This window comes from Thalassophryne amazonica, chromosome 7 (assembly GCF_902500255.1).
Source record: "Thalassophryne amazonica chromosome 7, fThaAma1.1, whole genome shotgun sequence".
Lineage (NCBI taxonomy): Eukaryota > Metazoa > Chordata > Actinopteri > Batrachoidiformes > Batrachoididae > Thalassophryne > Thalassophryne amazonica.
The window spans coordinates 72,094,701-72,122,260 of NC_047109.1; the positions used below are offsets into that span (position 1 = coordinate 72,094,701).

A 27,560-nucleotide genomic window follows, 5' to 3' on the forward strand; every position below is an offset into this window, starting at 1 on the left:
AGGTTAAGTAGACTGTTCGTGGACGGTCGTATGAAGCTGTGTTTGAAGGTGAGATGTACAAAGAGGTGTACTTACTCTTACATATTTTTTAACACACAAAGTGTATGTTTGTTAAGACATGGTTGATACTGAGGTACAAAGATACGTGGTTGACATTAAGATAAGAATTGACATTTGTCAAGCATGGTCACACATATATACACACATAGAGATACAGGAAGGAATAAACACAGCTAGTGTATATGAAGCACTAACTTATGGATGTGAAAAAAGTAGTCATTGATAATGTGAGTCAGGGACATTTAGGTTTGTTGTGAACATGTGGAGTTGATAATAAGCACTTTTTGTGTCATTTGGGTCTATGTTTTAATTGACATGTTACATTATATTATTATTTGAATATAGTATTTCATATTGTTTTAAAAAATCAGTTTTATTGTCAATTATATGAAAATAAAAGGATTCATATTAAACAGGTTATTGGAAGAAACTCAGACAAAATTAAACAGAACATTTAGAACATTTAAAACAGCAAATCCTCAATACCCAACCTCCTAAACACAGTTTATTTAAACTTGAACTCACAGCAAATATATGATTTTATTCAGCTTATGTACTTACTGAAACTTTGTAGAAATTGTGAGAAATTCGTCGTTTTTAGCAAAAAATGGATTTTAGCTAACGTCTACTCAGTGTTGTCAAGTTGAACTCAATCGCAAGGAACACTGACAGCATGCCTTTCACAGTAAAAGTATTTGAGGGACGCTGGCATTAAATGTTTTATTGTGAAATGGTGTGAGCAACATGAGCTATCTGTTGTTTAGCTTTGCTACCAGTAACATCAGCGAGTCATACTTGACATTATTTACAAACAAATGTGAAAAGAACACGTTTAACTGACTGCTGTTCTCAAAAGTCACTCTCCTGCAGTCTGTTTTCTCTTTACCCTGACACTAAAGTTACAGCTCTTGGTCAGAGTTAGTTTACAGTTGTGAGACACCACGGAGGGCGCCATCTTGGAAGTACTAATGTCACAATGTCAAAATAATGGTTTAAAGAAAGGTTTTGAAAATTAATCCCCAAAATTTTCAGAATAAAGGATGCACATCATCATAGATCTGACAAACAGTCAGAGAGATATGTGAGCCACACGCACACGCACACACAAACGCATCTTGCTTTATAGATAGATGATGTGCTAAGGAGGAAAAAGCCAGCCTTTTCTGTTTTTTTACATTTTTATTTCTTTGTCTTGTTTCTGTGTCTTATCTATATACTGTAGTGCCAACATCATTCTTACTACCACTACTACGATTGAGTTTTATTATTTACTACTAATTTTATGTAAGCACACTGCTCAGCGTGGCGCTGTCGTTGGAGCGACATCTCTGCTATTTTGGCATTGTGGGATAGCTCGCCGGACTACTTTCGCCTGACCCAGTGCTGAATTTTCCGACATGAGAAGATGCTGCTGGATGAGTGTGAGTATATACTCCTGATGTTTTTGTTACCCATGAAAACGCACTGTCATCGCAGGTCTCGGAACTACATTTAGCACAGGAATTCATCAAGCACGTCGGCCGCGGGTGTGTACTAACACAGAATAAACAGAAACTGTATATCGTTGTTCGGCCAAAACGAGAGCATCCACTGTTGGCTTGTCATAAGCTAGTGGCATGCGTGAGAGTATGATATGTAAGTTAGGTCAGTTTTTTGCCGTTTCATGTTTTGTTTTGTTTTTTTTTTTTGGTTGCATTCTTCTTTATGGAGCTCCCCCTACAGTTCAGGAGTACATATGTCACAAAACTGTCATCAGAACAATCCTGGCCCAACCTCACTACCACCTACCCCACACTGCCGGGCATGTGCATTTATTTTTATACTATCTGTGGAACCGTGTTAAGAAAGCAACAATCCACAGAAATACACAGAAATCAGAATTTAGCTCAGGTGGATCCATCGATTTCTATTTACTCACTAGACAGAGGACTGGGCTGATCCACTCATTCACTGGCTGTTGCCACAGCGCCACCATCTTGGTTAGTGTCTAACAACCAGACATAAATAGAATCGCTGTGAGCATGATCAATGTTTTTAAGAGAGTTTCAGGATAAATCTGCATTTTCCGTGCTGTTATATTTATTCAAACTCAGGCCCTCATTTGTATAGCCACTACTTGTCAAAACAAATACAGAAGAGGATCAGACTATTTATATAATAGACATAAATGAATTTGTTAGTCCCAGTCCAGACAGAAAATAACACCATGTCAAACACACTATGTCTGCCACGACACCAGACACTAGTCTGATCCTTAATTAATTTCATTATGAAGTTAACAATGGGAAATAATAACAGGTGAAAGTAAGAGCTTCACACGCTCGCATCATATTAAAGATAATATTAAAGACTGCTCTTAACCCACCTGCAGCGCCGCTTTTACGGAGCGCTTCTCTGAAAAATTCAAATAAAATAAATAAAATGAAACAGCCACACCAGCCAGGGTGAAAGTAAGATTATTCAATCATTTCTGGACCAAGTTGAAAGAAATCTGAAAACACTACATTGGAATATTCAGAATATCACAGAGAAAATAATCTCATTCGTGTATATTCTTATATTAGTAAAATATACAATGTCAAAGCGACTGTTGTGTGACCCACCAAATTGAAAGAAAAAGCATTTCCATTCTATTAATTTCCTTTGACAGAATATTTCAGGATGCAAAACCTGATGTGAAGAAAAAAAACAGTCTAATTAAAAAGAGCGAGGTTGACCTGTCTGTGAGAGCCCTCGCTCTGCCACGTTTTTCTCTCCCTCACTTCCTCTGACAGCAGTTTTTTTTTTTTTTTTTTTTTACCTTTTTAGCTGGTTCTATAATGATTATAAACATGTAACAATGTAAAGTAACTGTCATGTTCTTATAGCCGTTATCTCGCTAGTGCCTCGACAGGGTGAGTGTGTATGTTGTTGTTGTTGTAATGCCATAAAGCAGATCGCGTTTCTCGCGAGACCCGAGATTCCCATTCACACAACACTGGCTCGGTGTATTTGAAGTTGCAAGGCTTGTTTTCTGCTACGAGACCCCTGGTGGAGTACAAAGAGGCCCTATTCTCAACCAAACAAGCCATTTAACCAGTACAATTATTCCCAAACTGTAAAATTAAGGTAACAAAAAACTTACTTTGCTCGCCTTTAAATGCAGTGACAGCCTGGATTTTGGATAATTAGCTGTTAAAATTAATCAATTTCATTTCTTTTTTGTTTTAATTCCAACATAGCAGACATTTTACAGGCCTTACAGTCAAATGTGCTTATATATAAACATAATATTACATAAAAAAAAATCCCATATGCTGCAAAATCGTATGGGACACAAACACACTCACCCACACACACACACACACACACACACACACACACACACACACACACACACACACACACACACACTATGCTGTGATTCTCACCTGTGCCAGGACGGCCCATGATGATCTCCTTACGGGGTGCAGGGTGTAAGCTTTCAGCTGGTAAAATGAGGGGCAGCAGGGCAGTTGGAGATGGATGACAGGGAACTGGCTGCTGGACGTCACCCCCAAAACCTGTACCCCTGTTTTCCTCTCCTTCAGCAGGGTGCTCTGTGCTAGTTGGAGGCGGAGCTGTGACTGTTGGGCTGACCATAACTGACAGAGCCTGCAGAGGGGTGGCAGAGGTGTCAGCTGTGGGAAGGGAGGGAGGTGTCGGAGACACAAACACTAGAGTTTGGGATGGGCTCCGCAAGAAAACAGTACCATTGGGTACTGTGGCTGCAGCGGCATTGATGGGGACAGGAACTTGCAAGCCAGAAATTGGTTGAGGACTAAGAGGTGTTATACTGATGTCTTTAGGTGAGGCATTATCTTTCCCTCCCTCATTTCTTCCTCCTCTTACTCCCAAGGGACATTCAGTAAATTTTGTTAGTGGGACTTCAGGATTCCTCACAATGACAGGGGAGTCCCGCAAGGCCTGCTGGGACACAGGAACCACATGACGCAGTCCTCCATCTGGAGTGAGTGGAGAGGGGAGAGTTGGAGACACCAGCAGAGGAGGAGGTGAGACAGTAGTGGACGATGGGGGCGTGTTTGAGGAGGGAGTACACACTTCTCTGTGTCTGGAAATATTGGGAGTGTGTGTGCGAGAATGTGAGCCTGGAGTCTGGGGGAATAGCACCCTGAAAGAAGTGCTGAGGTCCCCCTGCTCCTGCTCAGTTTTGGGTGTGTAGTCATGGTGGTGTGAGGGTAGAGGTGGTGGATGAGGGGTATCTGACTTTCGTTTATTTGGGCTCATGGGCACTGTGAATGTCAAGTTGTTGTGGAAGGAGGGCTGGATACCTAGAATGTGTCTCTCCCTCTCTCCTCCTCCACCTGAGGTTGTGGCCTTAGTGCTTCCTCCCACACCACCCCCTGTCCCACTAGGTTGTCTGTGTCTCCGGTGTGATAAAACTGGAGAGGCAGTAATTGGGGAAAAGTTGGCTGGTCGAAACAGCGGAGAAGGTGAAGGGGAAGGGGCAGGCGAGAAGGGTGACTGGTTGGAGATGGGAGAAAAGCAGGGAGTGCCAGAGCGTGAACTCCCTAATGACACCAACATGGTGGCAGCCTCACATTCATCAAAGTCAAAGCGTGAAGACAGTTCATGTGGAAGCAGGGAAGGGAGGACCAGCCGGGGTCTGGAATCTCCTCTGCTACTGGCCTCGCTGCTCTCTCTTGATGTGTCGTCCCACTCAAACTCACTGCTCGCTCTCCCCCGTAAGTCAGAGGGAGTAACTGTCCCTGAGCTGCTACCTCTTCCTCCCCTCTCTCCACCAGCATCCTCCATCTCTTTAGTTCGCATGGACAAGTGTCTTGAGCAGTATCCTCGACGCTGAGATTCCTTCATACAGCCTTCCCTGGAGCACAACCTCCTCCACTGTTTTCCATTGAACTTCTTACGGATACCATTAGGGGTGCACACCACATCTCCCTTTTTGTATTTCTGTTGAGCTAAGGACAGGGGAGTCCTGGAACGAGAAGAGTTATTGGAGTATCCCCCACCAGAAGTGGGAGTAGAGGTCTGGGGAGGAGTGATCTTGGATGGAGGTAGGTTTGGTTGGGTGTTGTTCATTTCTGAACCCGATAAGGCAGGGGAATGAGGCGGCTGGCAACTCTTTTGGACAGAAAAGTTTGACGATCCCAGGCCCCGCATCACAGACAAGTGGGGGGATGAGGGAGGATAGTCAGTGGACTTGGAGACCATGTGCCTGTGATGTGAGGTCCCAGAATTTGACATAGAAAGGCCCATGTTAAAACGAGACACCTCCACATCTTCCTCGGGCATGTCAGGCTGTTTTTGCCTCTCTTTTTCTTTCTCTTTGTGGGGATTTTTATCCCCACAGCCATGAACTGTATTGCCCACTACATTAGAAGTCACAGTAGAAGAGTGTGCAGAAGTATATGAATTCCCCCCTTGATGTGAGAAGCCATGATGCAACACTGCACCTCCTCCCAGCATTCCCATTCCAATACTCAACTGGCACACCTCTCTTTCCACCTCCATCTCTTCTCTACGCTCTCTTTCTTCCCTTTGTCTCTCTCGCTCTCTCTCAATTGTCCTCCCACCATCCAAATGTGGGACGTTCCAGGGAGGGGTGAGCAGTCTCAGGCTCTGTCGGGATACCCATACAGCCTGAGAACTAGCTTTCTTCCTCTCCTCTTCCTTCATCCCTCCATTCTCTAGAGTCTCTCTGCCTTCACTCAGAAATACCCGATAAGGAAATGAGACACCGGGGTGCGGGTCCACCTGAGAAACAATCCCCTCTCTATACAGCAGAGGACCCCCCTCCTCTCCACCAAAAGGCACACACACTCTTGTCCCAACAGCCACAGGTGCAGTGCCAGGTGGGGAGGCATCCAGAATCAAATCTATAGTGCTTTCAGCCACAGTGGAAAATGGTGTTGTGGTTCCACCATGGAAAGGGTAGCAGACAAGTCTTTCTTCTCCTTGGAGCTGCAATTCAACAGCACCTTGACTTACACTCCTCACAACCCCTGGTTTAAACACTGGGGAAGGTGCTTCTGTTATCTTAACCCTGCTGTGCTCAACCCCAACACCGTTCTCCATGGTACTGTTTAACTGACGAGCCAAGACTCTTTGATTCTTCATACCCTTAGCCAGAGCTTCACTTACCCCCTCTGACAAGCTTGTCTCTCTAGGGTTTGAGTTATGTAGGGAAGCAAGTATGTGGGATGTGTTTTCATAAAGACCTGGTCCTGTTGCTTCCATCACCTCCAGATCAGCCGACTGCTCACTAGCTGTATCTGTAGATGAAGAACGTGCTGAGTTAGAGGGCCTCTCTGACTCATTTTCTGAAGCTCTGGACCATCTTTGCTGTGAATCCACTGTCCTGAGAGCCTGACCCTCTACAGAAACAAAATGATCTGCTTCAGTGGGTATATTTTCTTCAGTCGGTGCTGATTGCTGATTACCTGAGGTTAAGGTTACATTATTACGTCTATTAACAATGGTATTGATAATAATGTTATTCCTAACATTACTGTTGCAACTGTTAACCATGTTGTTGATATCACTAGTAGCATTATTGGTAGTCCTACTACTAACAGTAATGTTGTTACTGGTGTTGACAGTGTTATTTGTAATATTTGCACTGTCACTGATGCTGCTGTTAATATTGCAGTAACTATTGCAAATGAGTGCAGGGTTGGAGGTAGTAATGGTAGTCAGGGTACATGTATTGTTGGCAAAGTGCTCATATGTGTATTTCTTCTTGGGTACACGAGCCTTGAAGGTGGCTGTTTTCCTGCTAGAGACTGAGACAAAGGTGGGACTGTGATTGGTGGCCAGAGGGGGCATGATGGCAGAGACTGGCGCTAGGACTGAGGTGAGGGTTTCTACAACATTGCTGGATGGTATGCTATTTCCATTTGTCCTCACTGTCTTCCCATCCTCAACCCTTTCTTGTCCTTTCTTTCCATAATTCTCAACTGTTGCTACAGGCTTCCTCAGCTCATTGGATTCATCCGTCCTTGCATTGCTCTTTCTGGATGGCTCTCCATGGGAGTTGGCAGCTGTGGGCAGGGTCTGTCTTCGTGACGAGGGAGTTTTAGGGTTAGAGGGAGACTGCTGTGTAGTTTGAACATGGGTTTCGCTCTTGACTCTTTTGGTGTCTTTGTCTGATGAGGCCTGAGAGCCCCCTCTCCTCCTTCCCCCTCGGCCTCTACTTAAAAGGGGAGAACGGCCTCTGTGTTTCTTTACGGGCCTCATCTCTTCTTCTCTTTTCACAAAGTGCTGTCGGTTGTGTTGTGCTCCTTTATATGCCACTTCTGAGGCACTCCTTTTATTCTCCCTTTCCTTGCTTTGTCTTCTCGTCTTGTCTGTCCTTTTGCATTACAAGCTAGAAAGAAGCGGGAGACACAGAAGACAGGCGGTCATTTATTATCTTCATAATCAAAAATTGCTGAGAATAGAAATGATGTCATATTCGGTACTGTGCTACACTGCAATGGATACTGCACTGGCTCAGTATCTGACACATGGTGTTGCTGTTTCTTATGTTCAAAGTGCACCTGATGCACGAGGAGTGAGCACGCAAATGCATGTCTATGTGTGCGCGATACACAAACTCATTTGTGAGCTGTTACCTTCAAGTAAAATTTTTATCCTCCAAAAGGTATTGTAAAAATTTTGATTACTTGTCTGAGCTTTGTGTGTTCGAATCCTCGTGTAACAATACATACACACATGCGGCGCTGCGCAATAAATAACAGATAAAAAAAAACAAAAACTATATATAATCTACCTAATATTTATCTAAAAACAAAGGTGAAATGTGTAAAATGCTACCTCTCAAGCACTTGCATTTTCTTAATTTTTCAGCATTTTTCCCCCACACAAATACATTGTGAGGTCACCCAACCCCTATTGCACTCCTTTCAACTACTTTACTTCGACATGTGACGGTACCATTTTCCCACGCTATTCAGTATAGACTCTATGCTGTGCTTTCAACTTGGGATGGCAACAGGCGCATCCAGATGAACAGCCTGGCAGGAACCAGGATGAGGAGTGAGAGTGAGAGAGAGAGAGAGAGTGAGAGTGTGTGTGTGAGTGAGTCAGTGAGAGAGAGAGAGAGAGAGAGAGAGAGAGAGAGAGAGACACCATGAGAGAGATGAGATAGGAGTATGTCACTATTTGTTCGTCCTCATGCAGTCACTGGGAATTTCCAGTCATTCTCGAGCTTGTCGGCCCGTTCTCTCCGACTTTATGGATTCTTTGGTCATCTTTTTGTCATTGTATCACTACAATCACATAAACTAACACACATATGCATTTCAGCAAAAAAAACAAAACAAAAAACAAACAAAAAAACAAACATATTTTTAAAATAATTTGAGTACTAAAATACATCCCAAAAAGAGAAGTCAGACGCACTCACTGACTATGCAAGATTACAAGCGGCATATAAACATAAATGTGCTCATCTTCACTGAATGCACAGCAGCTCATCAAGAGGAATCCCTGTTTACTGTACATCAACTGTAAAAGTTTATCTTTCATAAATAAAAGTAACCTTATGGCCCACCTTTTTTTTTTTTTTGCTGTGAAGTGCCTTGAGGCAACTTTGTTGTGATTTGGTACTATATAAATGAAATAAATTTAATTGAATTGCTGTAATAAACAAACTATAACATGGACAATAAACAGCATTACTACTTCCTGCTTTTCTTTCTTGTCTTCAGCCAAATGGAGTCAGTTCCTCAAATTGTTATAATTCCATTTGGACTACTGGCCCCAAATAGTATTCACTTCATAAACAAGGGATTTCTTTAATCCTTATATATATATATATATATATATATATATATATATATATATATATATATATATATATATATATATATATATATATATATATATGTGTGTGTGTGTGTGTATACATATACATTCTTTGAGTAGCAATAAACAATGAACAGTTTTTACTAATAGAGACCAATAACAATTTCCATTTCAGCTAAACAAGATTTCATTTGACAGCACTGTAATTGTAGTTTTCAGAAAGAGAATTTATTTATTATTATATTGAAACTGTGGCACATCCTGCAGACACTGACATCTGTTCTTGCCTAGAATTACTAATTCCAAAACTGTTTCTAAGTTGCTGCAGTTACTGAAGCAAATGAGCTCAACGATTATAGAAGAACCTGAAAGAGAAATACACATTTTCACTTTAGACTTACTCTGCACACTTCTCGCTATATTTGCTTATTGCTAAATTTCTGAAGTTTGAAAAGCTGCTTGTGAAGGATCACATAATCAAGAAGGCACTCAGAGTGCATACCTCTACCAATGTCCAACAGCCCTTAGTTTATTTGTCCATAAATGAGTTGAATTGCAGGTGGGGGTGTTGTTTTTCCAAAGTTTATAAAACATGAAAATGAATGGGAGACATTAAAAACAGTTTAAAAATGTCATTCTGTCCCAGCGCTCAATGAGACGACCAATGAGTCACCAACTTCGCCTTCATTTGAAGGCTGGCGAGTACATTCCCAAAACAGATCACCATTCAGCAACTTGAATTTTTTGTCTTGCTAGAGCATTCCATTTTCACTGGGCACTTTAAGTCACAAATATCTGGACTTGATAGAAAAGCCCTGTTGTTACTGGGGCTATTCCACAAAGCGCTGTTTCTTCCAGTTTAATTCCGAATAGCAAATCAGGGCATGTTTTAAAGCATCATAGTAACTTCTTGATCCATCTTTGTCAATCTTGAACAAACTTGGTATATGTAGTAGTTACAGCCATCATTGGTACCAGACTTGAAATTGGGATCCAATTTTTTAACTGTTGTAAAATTTCCTCCGAATTTCATGACTGATAGTACATGGTAACTTCCGGGTATTTGCAGTCTTAATAGTTACAATCATGTCTGAATGTCTTTAAACAGGGTATTCGTAGTGACTAAGGAGTCAAAATCTGTGCAGTAAATTTCAGATTCTGACATCAGCCACCTTCTTTGGAAAGCTGTTAACTGATGCTGACAGCAGCAGGAGTTTTTGTGACATGCCAGCTGAATGTAGAGAGAAACAGAAAAAACAGTTTTCCTTTTGCTGCATCTGATTGATTGCTTTAAAAAATAAAATAAAATTTGACACGGGCTGATTTCAGCACATGGACGGGAATAAAAAACTCATGTTATTTTTTTTAATGGGGCCTAACCTTAACTGACCTGATTTTAAAGCGAGAACCCCAAACAGACCCAGTTACACCTGAGCTTAGCAGAAAATTTAAATTAAGTAAATATATTTTTTATGGCTCATCAATTCTGCTTAGTGCAGAACAGTAGTAAAACAGGCACAGAGGAACACTGATTAAACATTTTAATTGTTAAAAATATAATAACAGCAATAATAATAATTATTATTATTATATTTTTTATAATACTAATAATAATAATAATAATTATTATTATTATTATTAGTATTATAAGTAGTAGTGGCAGCAGCAGCACTAGTAGTAGTAACATGAAAAAAATCTGTCACTGGACTCGAGAAGATTTAGTGTTGCTGTAACAGACTGATGCAGAAGGTGGCACCAATGCACTAATATGGATGCTGGCTGCCGTTAAACACCACAGAAGAAGATCTCGCTTCTAAGGGCCCTAAGCATGTATGAGCATGAATGAAGCCAAATCAGGCCGAATAAAAAAAAAAAAGCCAAACTTCGAGGTGCAGTTGGGAGGGACAGACATCCAGACAGCCATTCTGACTCATTCGGCCTCTAGTGTAATGGGGGTATAAGCAATGGCACAATAATGCTTCGCCATCATGCAGAATTTCAAATTCAAGGTGTTCCCTCTCTGTTTTGCAGAATAATTATCTATTTTATCACGCCGCTATGAGTTTTGGAGCTTTCCCGGACAGTAAGCACCGGCAGTCAGCGAAATAGTCAGTGGAGGTGCTGCATGTGCGAATGAACTCAGCCTGTCAAAAACTGGGCTCTGGAGTGCAGCTTTTCCACAAAAGCAGCACTGATAAATCCACTGTTCGCTCTCTTGATGAAAACTGATCGAATCCAAATAAAGGAATTTTTTGAATAGTTAAACTTGATTCTTTTACAATGAAATGGAGAGCGGCCACAGCACTGTGTTTTTTTAAAAATACACAAACACTGCTTCACTTTAAATATCCATTAAGTCTATTTCAGATAATCAGTGCAGACCCTCTTTCTCTTAAAAGGCTTAATTTTACTCAGTGTGCCGCTTTGGAAAGTTGCAGCTGCTGTTGCTACATTGATTAGCTCCTTAAGGCTATGGGATTGGATGGGATCTATCCTAGGTTCTTGAAAGAGAAGACAGATTTTCCACTATGCTGTATCTTAAGGCAATCTCTGGACCAAAGTAAACTTCTTGATATATGGAAAGGGCTGATGTAACACGGATTTTTAAAAAAGGCAATAGATCTATTGCTGGTAATTATGGACCTGTAAATATAACGTCACAAATCTGTAAATTATATAAAAAAAAATTGTCAGAGATGCTACTGTTGAATTTAGTGAAAATAAAGTTTTATGTAATGAGCAAATTGGTTTTAGAAAGGGAAGGTCTTGTTTAACAAATCTACTCGTGATGCTAGAGGATTGGACAAAATTGTACTCTGAAGGTTTATCATTTGATGTACTGTATTTAGATTTTTAGAAAAGCATTTGATTCAGTTTCACATGGCAGGTTAATTTACAAGCTGCAAAAATGTGGCTTTATAGGTAAACTTGACTGTTGGTTGGAGGATTTTATGCATTGCAGAAAACAAAGAGTCTGTTAAATGGAACTATACCATACCATACCAACTTAATTTATAAAGCACCTTAAAACAACCAGCACTGACACAAGGTGCTGTACACTACAAACATAATATAAATTAAAACACAATAAAATAAAAAAACACTAAAATGCAATTAAAAATAAATTTTTATCAAACTAAGCCTCATTGGTGTTAAAAGCCAAGAAAAAAAGATGCATTTTTAAACAAACTTTAAAAATGACCAATGGGAGTGCCTCCCTAACACCCAGAGGCAAGCTATTACACAGTTTGGGAGCAACAACAGAAAAAGCCCTGTCCCCCCTCAGCTGTCTTTTTGACTTAGGCACTTGCAGGAGCAGCTGGTCAGCCAACCTGAGAGGCCAAATAGGTATATAAAGCTGAAGAAGCCCAGTGAGGTACAATGGAGCTAAACTGTGGAGGAACTTAAAAACAAACTAATTTTAGAAAAGAATTTTAGAATGAACCCTAAAATGAAGCGGCAACCAGTGAAGTGTGGCCAGGACAGGAGTCATATTCTCCCTCCTCCGAGGCCTTGTTAAAAGCCGCGCCGCAGCATTCTGGACCAACTGCAGACAGGAAAGAAGTGACTGATTTACACCCACATAGAGCAAATTGCAGTAGTCCAGACTAGATGACACAAAAGCATGAATAACAATCTCAAAATGTTGCCTGGAAAGAAAAGGCTTCACTGTCACCAAACGTCTCAAATGATAAAAAACAAAACAAAACAAAAAACAGATTTCACCACTGCTGCAATTTAACTGTCCATTTTAAGATCGCTATCCATCTTAAGACCAAGATTAAGAATAACAGGTTTAAAATATGCTTCCAGGGGTCCTAAATTGACAGAGGAGGGCTCACAAAGACTACGACTTGTTGTGTGTTGGGGGGGTGTGGCTGGATGTTTTGGTGTTCTTTTCTTTTCTTTGCTCTTCAGGTGGCATGGAAACTGATTCTTCTGTGGAGAAGGTGCTGGCTGAAGAGTCCTCACCCTCATCAACATCATGTGAAGCACCTGTGACTGGTGCTCACATGCAACCTTAAAGACTTTCAGCTGAAGTAGATAATTGGATGGCGTTCTGCATTTAAGGCATGTGTGATTCAAGCAGAACTGCCGGGAACTCGACCTTGTGATGTTCGTTTGTGAGACGCTGAGGACCGCGCCTGGGTTTGACACATCGAGCCCGTGAGGCAAGGAAGGGTGAGGACACATGCTGTCAGCACACATCAAAGGTGATTAAGTGTTTGATTAATTGTTGATAGTAACTTGGTGTTTTGTTACGCAGTATACTGGAATTGTGATGAGAATTGTGCAGTTTGCTTCTCACTGCTGTGGCATGCAGGATAAGTGATCCTCCACTTGTTGTGAGAAGCTGCTCATTTGCATAAAGTTAAAAAGATACAGACCTGAATGTGTTGCTGATAGCGTGTGTCTTTTGAAAGTTATTGTTGTAACTGCTGACTTACCTCACCTCTTCTTTGCTTCACAGAGAGTCGGTTTGTCGTGTCCACCTGGGGGGTGTTTGGCGGTGGTAGTGGGTCCAGGAGCGCCGGGCTTTGATCCTTGCGGGCGCTGGAGAGCGTACCAACAGTCACTCCACCAGAAGGACGCTATTTTTGTTTTTACACCTTTTAAGCACAGCGGATGAAATAAATATATTGTTTTTGGAACCGCTTTTCTGGTTATTTGTAGCGCTGGGTTCCGTCTGACGCAGGTCCGCTCCTCAACCCGCGTCGACACATAACACGACTGCTACTACTACTACGACTGCTACTACTACTGGCTTAACGTGACTAACATGGAAAGTGGGGTGAATGCGCATGGAACTGGGTAACTGGAGCCGAATAGAAACAGGATTGATAACTTTAGACACGGGGAAAGGACCAACGAACCTGGGATCCAATTTGCGAGGAACCCCACGGAGAGGTAAGTGATGATTTTTTTTTTTTTTTTTGCCTCCTTGCTCTCGGCGGAGACGGTCGCATTTTTCTCTTCTCCCTCCCTCCTTATCTTTCCTGCTTCTGTGGCGTGTTGTCTGTGAGGCTGCCAGCTTTGCTCTTCTGGAAACAGCAAAAATGGATCTGTTAAAGTGGTCTCTGAACGCAATTGACACAATTTTTTTTAAAAGACACTCGGGAACGGAGGACCCGACCTGCCCTGCCGGGACACATGTGATGGGTTACGTGATGGACAGTTGGAGGAAATGGCAGGTCATGTGCCTTTACACGCTGTCTGTGGAGGACGTCGAAGATGTGTATATATTTGGCATGGTGGTGACTGGGTTCCTGCTGTGTGGAGAGGGCATAGCGCTGGTTTACCGGAAAATTAAGAAAGTGGAAGCGGCAATAATTGGCCCGTCCAGGCTGTCCCACATGATTGATTTGATTGGAAGGGCAGTGTCAGCTCAGTCGGCGGGTGTTAACCGCGCACTGGAAACCATCTTTGGTAAGATGGCTGCACTGGAAAACTGCATTGATCGTCAGTAATGACCACATCTCCTCTCCTAATTCAGATGTATTGGAAGCCACTCTGTCTCAGACTGTGGAATCTTTCAGGCGTCTGCTAATCTGGATTTTCATTCGGCTTCCCAAAACACAGCTGCACTTCAAGGCCGATGTGATAAAAACCTCCTGGAGAAGAACAACGCTTATGATCTGTGTAAACCAAGAACGGTATCTGTGCCCCCTCGAGCCAGTGTCACCACTCCTCCAAGGCCACCTTGACCGCTAGCAGTTCCCGTTCACCGATGCTATAATTGTGCTCCACAGCAGACAATTTGTGGGACAGAAAGGCACGCGGATGTAACTGTCTGTCTGTGGGACATATCTGGGACAGGATTACTCCCAAACCAATATCCGAAGCATTGACCTCCACCACAAACTGCTGTGCGGGGTCAGGAAGGAGAAGCACAGGGGCCACGGTAAACTGTTGCTTTAGGACTCAAAAGGCCTTCTCACATTCTGGAGTCCACTTGAACACCTGTAGTGAAGAGGTCACATTATAAAGTGGAGCAGCTACAGAACTGAAATTTCAGATAAATTTTTGGTAGAAATGAGCAAATCCCAAAAATCTCTGAACTTCTTTTCAGCTACTAGGCACTGCCCACTCACGTACCGCCATCACCTTATCGGGGTCCATTTGAATTCTTCCCTCAGCTATGACAAACCTCAGAAAAGACATGGTAGATTTATGAAATTCACACTTCTCAGCCTTGACATACAACTCGTTCAGCAGAAGGGTTTGTAACACGGCCCGAACGTGCTTGGTGTGAGTCTCGAGGTCAGGAGAGAAGATCAGGATGGCATCTAAATACACAAACACAAACTTATTCAAGTATTCCCACAGTACATTGTTAACAAGGTTCTGGAAGATGGGTGGCGCATTTGTAAGCCTGAATGGCATCACCATATATTCGTAGTGTCCTGTGGGAGTGTTAAACACCATCTTCCATTCATCTCCCTGTCTAATCCTGACCAAATGGTATGCATTTCGAAGATCCAATTTAGTAAATACTTTGCTGCCCTCTAGCGACTCAAAAGCAGGTAACATCAATGGTAAGGGATAACAGTTCTTTACTGTAATATCATTCAAACCTCGATAATGAATACAGGGACGAAGCGTCTTATCATTTTTCTCAACAAAGAAAAACCCTGCCCCTGCTGGTGATGACAAGGGCCGAATTAAACCAGTGTCAAGTGACTCCTGTATGTATTCCTGTATGGCGGTCCGTTCAGGAGCGGACAGAGAATACAACTTTCCCTGTGGCGGACTGGCCCCAAGCAACAAATCAATAGCAAAATCAGACGCACGATGAGGCGGGAGCAATTTAGCTTTAGCCTTGCTAAATACAGTAGCTAAATCATGATAACAAGATGGAACCCCGGCCAGATCTGAAAGAACGGATGAAGACAGCAGTTTGGGGATGGTTATATAGTTCCCAGAGCAAGAAGAATCCCACTCAATAATTATACCATTTGCCCAAGTGAAATTGGGACAGTACTGTTGCAGCCAGGGGTGCCCCAGAATTACAGAGTGAATCATTTTATTGAAAACAAAGAAATTGATTGTTTCTACATGATTCTCATTAATAGAGAGACAGACTGACTGAGTTCTTTGAGTAATTTGCCTGAGTTCATGGTCATCCACCGCCCTGACCACCAGAGGTCATGAGATGTGAAACAATCTAAGGTGCAGGGACCTGGTGAGAGAGGATAACATCAAATTAGTGTCAGACCCAGAATCCACAAATGCATGCACCAACTCAAGTGTTTTGTTCAGATTCCAATTTAGCAGAAATTATATTCTGAGATCCCGAGGAAAAAATTGAACTGTGACTCACCCGCACAGAGGCTTGAGACTTAGCAGAGGTACCCCTGACAGAACAACAAGAAATCAAATGACCTGATTGTCCACAATAAAAACAAAGCCCGTCATCCCGTCTACGCCATCGTTCTTCCTGAGACAAATGCATGCAACCGAGCTGCATAGGCTCTTCAGTCCCAGGATGTGCGGTGTAGACGTTGGAGTGGTGAACGATGGTCGAACTCGGGTGCGGGGTGAAGGTGCGCCGGGGCAGGTGGCGAGGCTCGCAGCGAGGGCGTTCCGCAATCCAGTCGATTAAAATTTAGTAAATTCAAGGCAAGCCAGGCTTTAAAATCCTCTAAGCATGCCAGGAACCATATCAATGACTGACCATCCCTCTGAGTCAAAGGCAAATAAATTTGGCAATCATTTGCATAGCAGTGGAATAAAATCCCATGTTTTCTAAAAATAGTCCCCAGAGGCAATAAATATAGAGGAAAAAAGCAAAGGCCCCAAAATACAGCCCTGTGGAACACCACATGACAAAGGGACTACAGAAGATTCAAAGCCACCAATATTCACAGAAAACATCCTGTCTGGCAAATAGGACCACAACCACTCAAGTACAGTACCACCAATGCCCACCAAGTATAGTAGCTGAGATAATAAAATACTGTGATCAGCAGTATCAAAAGCAGCAGTTAAATCATGCAACACTAAGATAATGTTGTGTGGGCCGCCAGAAGAGGAGGTACTGCTGGCCCACCACCAGAGGGCGCCCTGCCTGAAGTGCGGGCTTCAGGCACGAGAGGGCTCTGCCGCCACGGACACAGCCGGGGGTGACAGCTGTCACTCATTATCTCTTGACAGCTGTCACCCATTCATGCTTCATCATCTCACTCCATAAAACCCGGACGTCATGTCCACTTCATTGCCGAGATATCGTCGAACCGTTCAGGTACTATTCTCAGCCTTAAAGTAAACTGTGTGTCAGTCTGAACTCTTTTTTGCAGCCGCTTTCCTGTGGTGTTCCTTATCTGTGAGACCGGCGTTTGGTGTGATCAGCGACGGCTTCGCTTCACACCTCTACCAGATAAGTGGGTAGACAGGAGCTGCACGAGTGTGTGTTAGAGGTGGAGGTGGAATTCCCACCGTTGTTGTTACTGGGTGTGCACACACCCATATCTTATTGTCTCTGCTCCCTGCCAGCAGTACCAGATCCAACCTTCGAAGATGGTGGCCACCTGGGGACTCGGCGGCTCCAGTATTCTCCGGGTTCGGTGGCGGAGGAAATTGTGTGGTTCCGGTTCATCTCAGGACAGACGTCTTCTATCCTCGAGCCTGCCCACACGTCACCCTTGTGATTGACTGTCTGTAAAATTTCACATTCCTCTGTGTTGTGCTCATTCACAACAGTAAAGTGTTCATATTCGACTCTTTCATTGTCCGTTCATTTGCGCCCCCTGTTGTGGGTCCGTGTCACTACACTTTCACAACAGATAACACAGTTCCCAGCGTCTCATGCAAGAAAAATTATCAGGTCTGGTCGACTGGTTAGGCTGGACACAAATGCAGGACTCAGATAACAAGCTCTGTAAGTAAAAGCAGTTTACTGGAGCAGTAAATGGGGTCCGGTACACAGTGAGGCAGTCCAACAAGAGTAACAAAACCAAAAACATCAGGCAAAAGTGTGGTCAAGGATACAGGCAAGTAGTTGTAACACACCTGAGGCAAGCAGGTTGAGAATACACAAAACAGAGCTGGAGAGAAGGCACTAGGTGCATCAATCTAGCGAGGAAGCAAGGCAAAATGAGAAGTTTATATACACCTAGGTGATGAGGTGCAGATTGAGAGCAGGTGTGCGTGGAACACTCCAGAATGAGGGTGTGGCCAGAGAGAAGGAAACACCCACCACCAAGAGCCAGCAAAGACAGACAAGAGAGAAAGGGACAGACCCAAACAGGAAAAACCCTAGCAAGAGACTAAACAAAACAGAAAGTAACCGAACAAACAAATCAAAGCAAAGAGATAAAAGCATACAAAACTCAAATCCTGACAAAAATGTCACTAAAGAGTGACCTTAACTAACGCAAACTCTGTGCTATGAAATGGCTTAAAAGCTGACTGAAACATTACCAGAATACAATTTTCATTCCAAAAAAAAAAAAGCTTAATTGGCAATAAACATTTTTTTCTAAAACCTTAGACAAAAAAGGCAGTTTAGAAATGGGCCTGTAATTAGCCAAAACCGTGTGATCAAGACTGGGTTTTTTAAAGCAAAGGCTGGACCACTGCATGTTTAAATTTAGCCAAAACCACCCTAGAGGACAAACTACGATTTATAATTGCAAGCACCGGCTGCCTGATACACAACAAAATTTCTTTAAAAAATCATGGAGAGACAGGATCATAAAAAGAACCACATTTGATGTGCCCTACTACATCCTTTACAAATGAAAAGGTCACAGATTCAAACTGAACAAAAGTGGCAGGACAAGAAACCAAAGCTGAAGGGTTAGAAGCAGGAGCTATAATAAAAACCCTAATATTATGAACCTTCTCCATAAAGAAGCAGCCAAAATTGTTGCACATATCTGGGGAGGCGTCCAAACATACATTCTGTGCAATATCTAATACAGAGTCAATGATCTTAAACAACATAAGTGGGTTGTTTAATAGTCCCTTCTTGCCTCCTTTACCGTGGTCTGATAACAGTGCCAACACTTTTTCAAGATTTGAAAAGAGTCCTGTAATCCGTCCTTTTTTCACTTGCGTTCGGCTCGGCGACATTTCCTCCTGGCATCATGAGTTCTGTCATTTAACCAAGGCTCAGAATTAGCCATAGATCGCCGAGTCTTGAATGGTGCCACCAAACCCAAAATGGTTTGCCATGACGTACGAGGTCTGTTAGAAAAGTATCCGACCTTTTTATTTTTTTCAAAAACCTGATGGATTTGAATCACATGTGCTTGCATGAGCCAACCCTGAACCTTCGTGCGCATGCGTGAGTTTTTTCACGCCTGTCGATTGCATCATTTGCTTGTAAGCAGCCTTTGTGTGAGGATGGGTGGAGTCTCTCGTCGTTTTTTCTTTGCAAGGAAATGGCGGAACGACTGGAGCAGCGCGACTGCATCAAATTTTGCCAGAAACTGGGCGACAGCCAGGTGGAAACCATTCAGATTATTCAGACGGCTTTCGGTGACGATCCTATGGGCATCACACAGATTAAGGAGTGGTACAACCAGTTTAAAGATGGCGCGCACAACGGTGGAGAGCGAGCCGCGCTATGGGCGGCCATCAACATGCTGAAATGACCGGATCATTTCCAAAGTGAACTCTGTGGTGATGCGGGACCGTCATGTGACTATCCGAGAAATTGTGGAAGAGGTGGACATCAGCACTTTTTCAGCACATTCCACTGTGACAGAACATTTTGCCATGAAAAGAGTTGCAGCGAAATTCATGCCGATGGCTTTGGCACGAAGCTGATGGCGCAGCAAAAGCGCCACCGTGTTGAAGCCTCACAGGACATGTTGTGACATGCCCAGCTCTTCCACCATTCGGAAGATTCAGACGGCTTTCGGTGGCTTTTCAGTCGTGTGACTATCGGAGAAATTGTGCATGCACACCTTAACCCCTTAGCCACAAGCATCCCCACTTCTATAGTTACAAGAACTTGATGTTTTTCAGTTAGCTTTCCTATTATTTTACTTGCCTTTGATGAATGGAAGGTAAGACCTCTTGTTAGGCATCTACAAAAAAAAATGTAATCAGCTATTCAATGACCTGAGGTCTACCTCTAACCGAAATTTTATTCAAACCACTTCATTTTTTCCTGAGATATTCTGATGACAAACAAACAGAAAAAAGAATCACAATGTCAAGATCTTTTGCTTTTGATGTTTGCCGCAAACATCAAACACAAGATCTTGTCCTTGATCTGGAGCCACACTATCATTTATTCAGTTCTTCATTGCCCAAAGTTCTACCTCTACAAAATTTTTAACCTTGTTTTATACATACATGTTAATCAATATTTTATATAATTATTACTGCACAATTGGCTTTTAACTAACTTTTTTTATTTGTACTGCTTTTGTTAATTGTTTGAAATTTTCAATGTTATTTGTTGTTGTGGTGGCCAATGTGGGTGGCTGTCCAACTGAGCTGGGTCTGCTGGTGTTTGAACCTTTTCCCGTGAACTATCATGGGGAAACTTTGTCATGATTAGGCACAATATAAATATAACAAGAGCCATCAGAGATTTCTGATGTCCGTCATAGTATAAGTTCAGCTACAATTTGCCAGAAGGTACATCTGAGATGCAAGCCTAGATTTAATGTTTTGGTGAAAGAAAACCCTCCTCTATACCACTTCACCATGAAGCTGTATAACTGGGCATATAAAATGCACTATGCACAAAATCTGTCAAGTAGTTTTGACGTAATCCTTCAAAGCCTATATAAAGTGAAACTTGATCCAGAATCCAGATCCGGATCTGGATCACTTCCAAAATTCAGTGGAGTCTTCCGCACCCTAATACCTATCTGTGGCGCAAATTTGGTGAGAATGTGTGAAGTAGTTTTGACGTAATCCTTCAAAGCGCATATAAAGTGAAATCTTGATCTAGAATCTGGATCCAGATCACCTCCACGGCCAAATATGTATCTGTGTTGAAAATGTTGTCAAAATCTGTCAAGTAGTTTTGACGTAATCCTTCAAAGCATATATAAAATGAAATGGTGAGAATCCATGAAGCAGTTTTGACATAATTCTTCAAAGCCTATATAAAGTGAATCTTGATCCAGAATCTGGATCCAGATCACCTCCAAAATTCAGTGGAGTCTACCATGCCCTAATATCTCTTTGTGGTGCAAATTTGGTGAGAATCCGTGAAGTAGTTTTGATGTAATCCTTCAAAGCGTATAAAAAGTGAAATCTTGATGTAGAATCCTGATCCAGATCATCTCCAAAATTTAATGGAGTGTTCCATGGCCAAATATGTATCTGTGTTGACAATGGTGTCAAAATCTGTCAAGTAGTTTTGACGTAATCCTTCAAAGTGTATAAAAAGTGAAATCTTGATGTAGAATCCTTGGCGGACGTAATAATAAAATTGAACTGAATGACTCATTTTTAATAATGATCACTAATCCTTGATGTTGTACCTACAATATTACATTTTCCTTTATGATGTCATTTGGCCAGAATGATTTGCAATATTATAAGGAAAAATATAGGATTTCCTTGACAATGTCATCAGGGTAGAATATTAGATTTTCCTCAATTAAGTCATGATACAGAAAAACTGAGTTTCCTTTTCAATGTCTTCAGGATTGAACATTAGGATTTACTTCATTGATGTAATTTGGGCAAGAACGTTTTTTTTTTCCTTTCATAAGCAACAGTTGATATGACCTAATAAGTAATGTTGAGTCAAAAAGGTTTTTTTTTAATTACTTAGTTACCTATACTAAATCTACTTATTGTAGATAACCCCTGAGTGATTCTGTCAGCCCTCGTGGGTTAAGTAATTACTGGACTGCACTAAGCATTAAGCTCCTTAATAAGTTATTAAGCACCTTTTTGCACTGTCATACTTTTTTGTATTTAAGGATGTCTGTCGTCCTGTAAAGCTGTCTGTTGTTTTTAAAGCTGTTTTTCTAAATAGCTCTTTGGAAAGTGCCACCAGAATATCATTGCAGAAATGCAAATGGCAATAAACATCTATTCTATTTTTAATTGTTTATTGTTACCTTAAAATCCCTTAGTTACTTTAACAAGTCACTAAGTAGCAGTTACTCACAGACATACATATTTTTTGTAAACCATGTTCTAAACAAAGAAAAGAAAACTCCAACTGCTGGAATGTACCTTCTACCAGTACCAGGTCAGGTCCTTCTTCTGTACAGCACACATTGAGTCCTGAAGTGTGTTGCTGGATACTTTGTTGTTATTGTAGTGTGCAGGAAATGTGAGGAAGAAGTCAGGGTCACTTGGCCCAATAGCTGGATGATTCGTTAGGATCTGATCTTAGCTTAAAAAATGCATTTGGATACATTTTGCCTTCTCAGAATGTTTGTGGCTTTGGCTGATAATACAGCATAGGCATGTATGCATCGGAGTAAGGAGTCTGCACTGGACTGCTCAAAAGGATTTGTGGTCAGGCGTGCTTTAGTTTGATCATTACTGTTCGAGCACAGTCTTTGGCAATTTGGTATGTGGTATTTGTCAGCAACATCCATGCCCCCCTGCCAGAATGTATTTATGTTGCATAAAACCAGGTTTCATTTCTAAGAATTTAATCGTGAACATTTTAACCATTTCATGAACCCTGTGATAGGCCCAGTGTTAAATAATAATAATAAAAATGCATGTGTGCATAATACATACACTGATATTTACTAGAAAGTCTAAACACAAATATGTATAAAACTGTAACAGACTTTTTATTTTATGCGTAAGCCACCAATAATGGCGCTGCCATAAAATAAGTTTCTCTCAGTCCTGTTGATCAAAATACAATGAGGAAAATAAGTATTTGAACACCCTGCGGTGTTGCAAGTTCTCCCACTTAGAAATCATAGAGGGGTCTGAAATTTTCATCTTAGGTGCATGTCCACTGTGACAGACATAATCTAAAAAAAATAAAAATAAAAAAATCCGGAAATCACAATGTATGATTTTTTAAATAATTTATTTGTATGTTACTGCTGCAAATAAGTATTTGAACACCTGTGAAAATCAATGTTAATATTTGGTACAGTAGCCTTTGTCTGCAATTACAGAGGTCAAACGTTTTTCTGTAGTTTTTCACCAGGTTTGCACACACTGCAGCAGGGATTTTGGTCCACTCCTCCATACAGATCTTCTCTAAATCTTTCAGGTTTTGGAGTTTCAGCTCCCTCCAAAGATTTTCTATTGAGTTCAGGTCTGGAGACTGGCCAGGCCACTCAAGGACCTTGAAATGCTTCTTACGGAGCCCCTCCTTAGTTGCCCTGGCTGTGTGTTTGGGGTCATTGTCATGCTGGAAGACCCAGCCATGACCCGTCTTCAATGCTCTTACTGAGGGAAGGAGGTTGTTTGCCAAAATCTCGCAATACATGACCCCATCCATCCTCCCTTCAATACGGTGCAGTCATCCTGTCCCCTTTGCAGAACAGCACCCCCAGAGTATGTTGTTTCCACCCCCATGCTTCACGGTTGGGATGGTTTTCTTGGGGTTGTTCTCATCCTCTAAACATGGTAAGTGGAGTTGATTCCAAAAAGCTCTATTCTGGTCTCATCTGACCACATGACCTTCTCCCATGCCTCCTCTGGATCATCCAGATGGTCACTGGTGAACTTCAAACGGGCCTGGACATGCGCTGGCTTGAGCAGGGGGACCTTGCTGCCCTCAGGATTTTAAACCATGACAGCATCATGTGTTACTAATGTAATCTTTGTGACTGTGGTCCCAGCTCTCTTCAGGTCATTGACCAGGTCCTGCTGTGTAGTTCTAAGCTTTCTCAGAATCATCCTTACCCCACAAAGTGAGATCTTGCATGGAATCCCAGACCAAGGGAGACAGACAGCCATCTTGTGTTTCTTCCACTTTCTAATAAATAATTATAACAGTTGTTGTCTTCTACCAACCTGTTTGCGTGTTGTCCTGTAGTCCATCCCAGCCTTGTGCAGGTCTACAGTTCTGTCCCTGGTGTCCTTAGACGGCTCTTTGGTCTTGGCTATGGTGGACAGGTCGGAGTGTGATTGATTGAGTGTGTGAACAGGTGTCTTTTATACAGGTAACAAGTTCAAACAGGTGCAATTGATACAGGTAAAGAGTGCAGAATAAGAGGCCTTCTTAAAGAAAAATTAACATGTCTGTGAGAGCCAGAATTCTTGCTGGTTGGTAGGTGTTCAAATACGTATTTGCAGCAGTAACTGTTATGTGTCGGACACAGCCCGGAGAACCGACCAACGTTTGAAGGACCCAGTATGAAATAAGCAGAGCACGGTACAAAGGATAACTGAATTTAATACATAACAGTGATGTGATAAAAAACACAACAAAAGAGTGCGCGGTCTGGCGTGGTGGTGACACGGTGCGCTCCTAGCAGCACAAACGGTCCGGAGCCAGAAACTGTTCGGACCCAAGGACCCCGCCGACACCCCCCAGGTGGCCGCGACAAACCGAGTCTGTGAAAGAAGAAATCATTATGTGAGTCCACACTCCACACACAGAGAGACCGCTCAAAGGTGTACAAACAGCAAACACTTCCTGGCTTAATTACAAATCAGCTTCCCACCCTGCAGGCATGGAACACCCCGTTCACAAAACTCCACTGCAGTGGAAGCTGATTAAACGACTAACATACAGCTCAATATAAGAAGGTGTGAGGGACACCACATTTACTGACTGTATAAATGTTAGTCACAAAACCTAACATACCTCAGGAAGTGTGCTGACGAGCGTGAGACCTCAACCCCTCCTCTTTCACAGACCATGCATCAAACCTGGACGTTCTCTGCATCCACTGATGATGAGATGGCTCTTGAGACGACGATCTCACCCGTCTGGTCACAAGGTTGAGTCTCTGGCAAATACACACTGTGTACTCCAGGCTTAAATGCCACCATGCTCCAATCCGTGTAGATGCACCACAGCTGTGAGTCCTGAACGAGCTGCACCTGATCAGCCTCAGGTGATCAGGGTGAGGTCCTAGTATCTCAGCCACACAGCCACTCAGTCCCAAATGCGCACCACCTGGAAGGAAAACCAAAAGACAGAAACAGAAGACAAACAAAAGCCAGCCAGGCACGCCAGCCACAACAGTAACATACAAATAAATTATTTTAAAAAAATCATACATTGTGATTTCTGGATTTTTTTTTTTTTTTTTTTTTGTAGGTTATGTCTCTCACAGTGGACATGCACCTAAGATGAAAATTTCAGACCCCTCCATGATTTCTAAGTGGGAGAACTTGCAAAACCGCAGGGTGTTCAAATACTTATTTTCCTCACTGTAATTGCACAGTTTTTGCTAAACAAACAAAATGCAAGTCTTTAACTACTAAGTGTTAACTAAAATTTAAAATGCCAATACCTAGTCTGTATTCATGCCTCTTTACTGAGATTTTGTTTTAGCGTGCAAATTGTTATTCAGAAATAAAACATAAAAAAATAAAATTACTGCAGCATTCATTATTTACTTTGAGATGAATTAAGATAAAGCAAAGAGGACTTTTGATTTTTCAAGAAAGCTGCATGTTTCAATATGAAAGTGAGCATGAGACATTTGCAGCGTCAGCAACTAAATTCTACAGACAAATAACTGATGGTGATGGTTTCTCATGCGCAGAATTGTGCTTCATTTTAAACAATAAACAGATTCAGTTTCACCCCTTAAACATACGGTAGCACACAATGTACCACCGCCCCCCTCCCCACCCACCCACACACACACTGCATAGCAACATAAAACTTTGCTCGCATACAGTGAACACTACTAAAGATTTACAATGCAGTCATGCATATACTGTTAAAACCTCCCTTGTACTTAGTGTGTACTGTCTTGCTTTTATATTATCAACACAGATGCTAGAGCTCACTTTGGTCAGCAATGGATTGCATTTTTCTGTAAAAACAAGCAATAACAATAAATATAACATTTTCATGATGCTATAAATATATATTTTTATGCACAGCCCTTTGATTGTGTTTATATATAAAGAGAGAGAGAAAGAGAGAGAGACACACACAGAAGATTCATTTATAAGGACATATGAGCGCAATGTCAACACTATAGGAAGAAGACATTAAGCAATACAGTAAAAATAAATAAAATAAAATAAATAAAAAGTGTATTACTACGTACGAGTGTCTGACATGTGCCTAACTCTGCTTCTCCACTATATATCAGCCTGTGCGCATACGTAGTTACCAAGCACACTGCAGCTCAGCTCTCCTCTAAATGCATTTTATGGGTGTCTATGGGTGCAGGGCTGCAGTGACGGGGACAGATATGAGAGGAGATGAACGTGTGATGGAACAACAGAGACAAGATGTAGGATGGCCATGATGATGTGAAGCCTACTGTGGACCTTCATACATGCAGCATGGCAAGGCGGCTTTGCCCAGAACTGGGTCACCAGGGAACTCACATGAAACAGCAAGATGTTAGTGAGTCGGCAACATAGCACAAATGTAACAATTCATTCCGTGAGGATATTTTAGACATAGCAAGATGGCAACTGTGAGATATGACCACAAGTGTGACAAGTGTGTGAGTGCATTAGTTATGGAGAACATCTGGTGTAGCATGAATACTGGCAGCTGTTTCATAGTTGGCATGTCTGACTGCATATATTAGATCAATAATGGAGAAATACTGAGGAATGGAATTTGTGCATTCTTCTGCCCTATATTGATCAGGAGGATGCATCATAGATCAAAGGTGACAAGTCTATTTGGCACCAAATTGCTGAACTGTCAATGCCACATCAATGACCAGCTGCTCTACAGGCTACACAAAGATGCACGGACCAGTGGAGTTATATGTTCTGCATGCACAAGTGCAGTAATGACGAATGAACAGGACAGATGTCACTTGCACCCCGTGCAAATGTCAAAAACAGACATTTGCACCTGTGGACAAATGTGGCAAAACACTTTCAAACTGCACAGTCAGGGATGTCAAGGATGCATCGACACTGATTTCAGACTTGTGATGCAGAGAAGCGGAGCGCCAGAGAGCGAAAAGAAAGACAACAACGAAAGAAAGCATTCTTCTTCTTTTGCACTGATGTCTGCGAGTACTACGAGGAGGAACCACATAGTACACAATGTCAAAGCAGTATTGTGACTGGAGGCAGCCAGTCAGGCTGCTGCCCTGCGTCCGGTGACAAACACAAACACCCGCTGTCCTATAACGACCTTACAGGCATACAAATATCTAACCACCGCTCCCGCAGAGGCTTCATAAATTAAGCCAGTGGCACTTATTTCATTTGAGGGTTAAAAAATAAATAAATAAATGAAAACTTGGAAAAGCAGCAGCTTTTTGCGAGCTGGTGTCTCGCTCTAGTAAGCAGCTCGGTAATGTTAGTACGTAGTAGTGTAGTAGTCGTAGTACGCAACACTACTAACCGTTAGTACCCACTTAATGACACCATCACTAACTGCCCCCCCACCCCCGCCTTAAAAAAAGACGACATATTTGTTTGCTATTGGGGTTATAGTAAACATATTTATTTATTTATTTATATACCAGCGCTGCACTACGTAGAACTCGAAAGCAAAGGTCAAGGAAAAAGTACTTCTCCTTAGCCGGGACGTTGAAAAAAATTGAACCGTCGACAGAAAATGACGAAACGTTTTGTGTCGTTTGTGGTACTGCGGTAAAACATTTGACAAAGTTTCTCAGGTG

The 27,560-nt window shown here is 42.1% G+C and overlaps 1 protein-coding gene across 2 annotated transcripts in view; it reads right to left on the reverse strand.

The window, feature by feature from the left end:
- Positions 1-27,560, reverse strand: part of cicb (capicua transcriptional repressor b) — a 134,992-nt gene that overhangs the window by 107,104 nt on the left and 328 nt on the right. Inside the window, exon 2 of one of the 2 annotated variants that reach the window (XM_034174421.1) lies at positions 3,471-7,426. In XM_034174421.1, the coding sequence (XP_034030312.1) occupies positions 3,471-7,296 (3,826 nt within the window). In that variant the 5' untranslated portion in view covers positions 7,297-7,426. Of the gene's footprint in view, positions 1-3,470; positions 7,427-27,560 lie in introns of those variants that run through there. The other variant, XM_034174422.1, reaches the window with a different exon arrangement.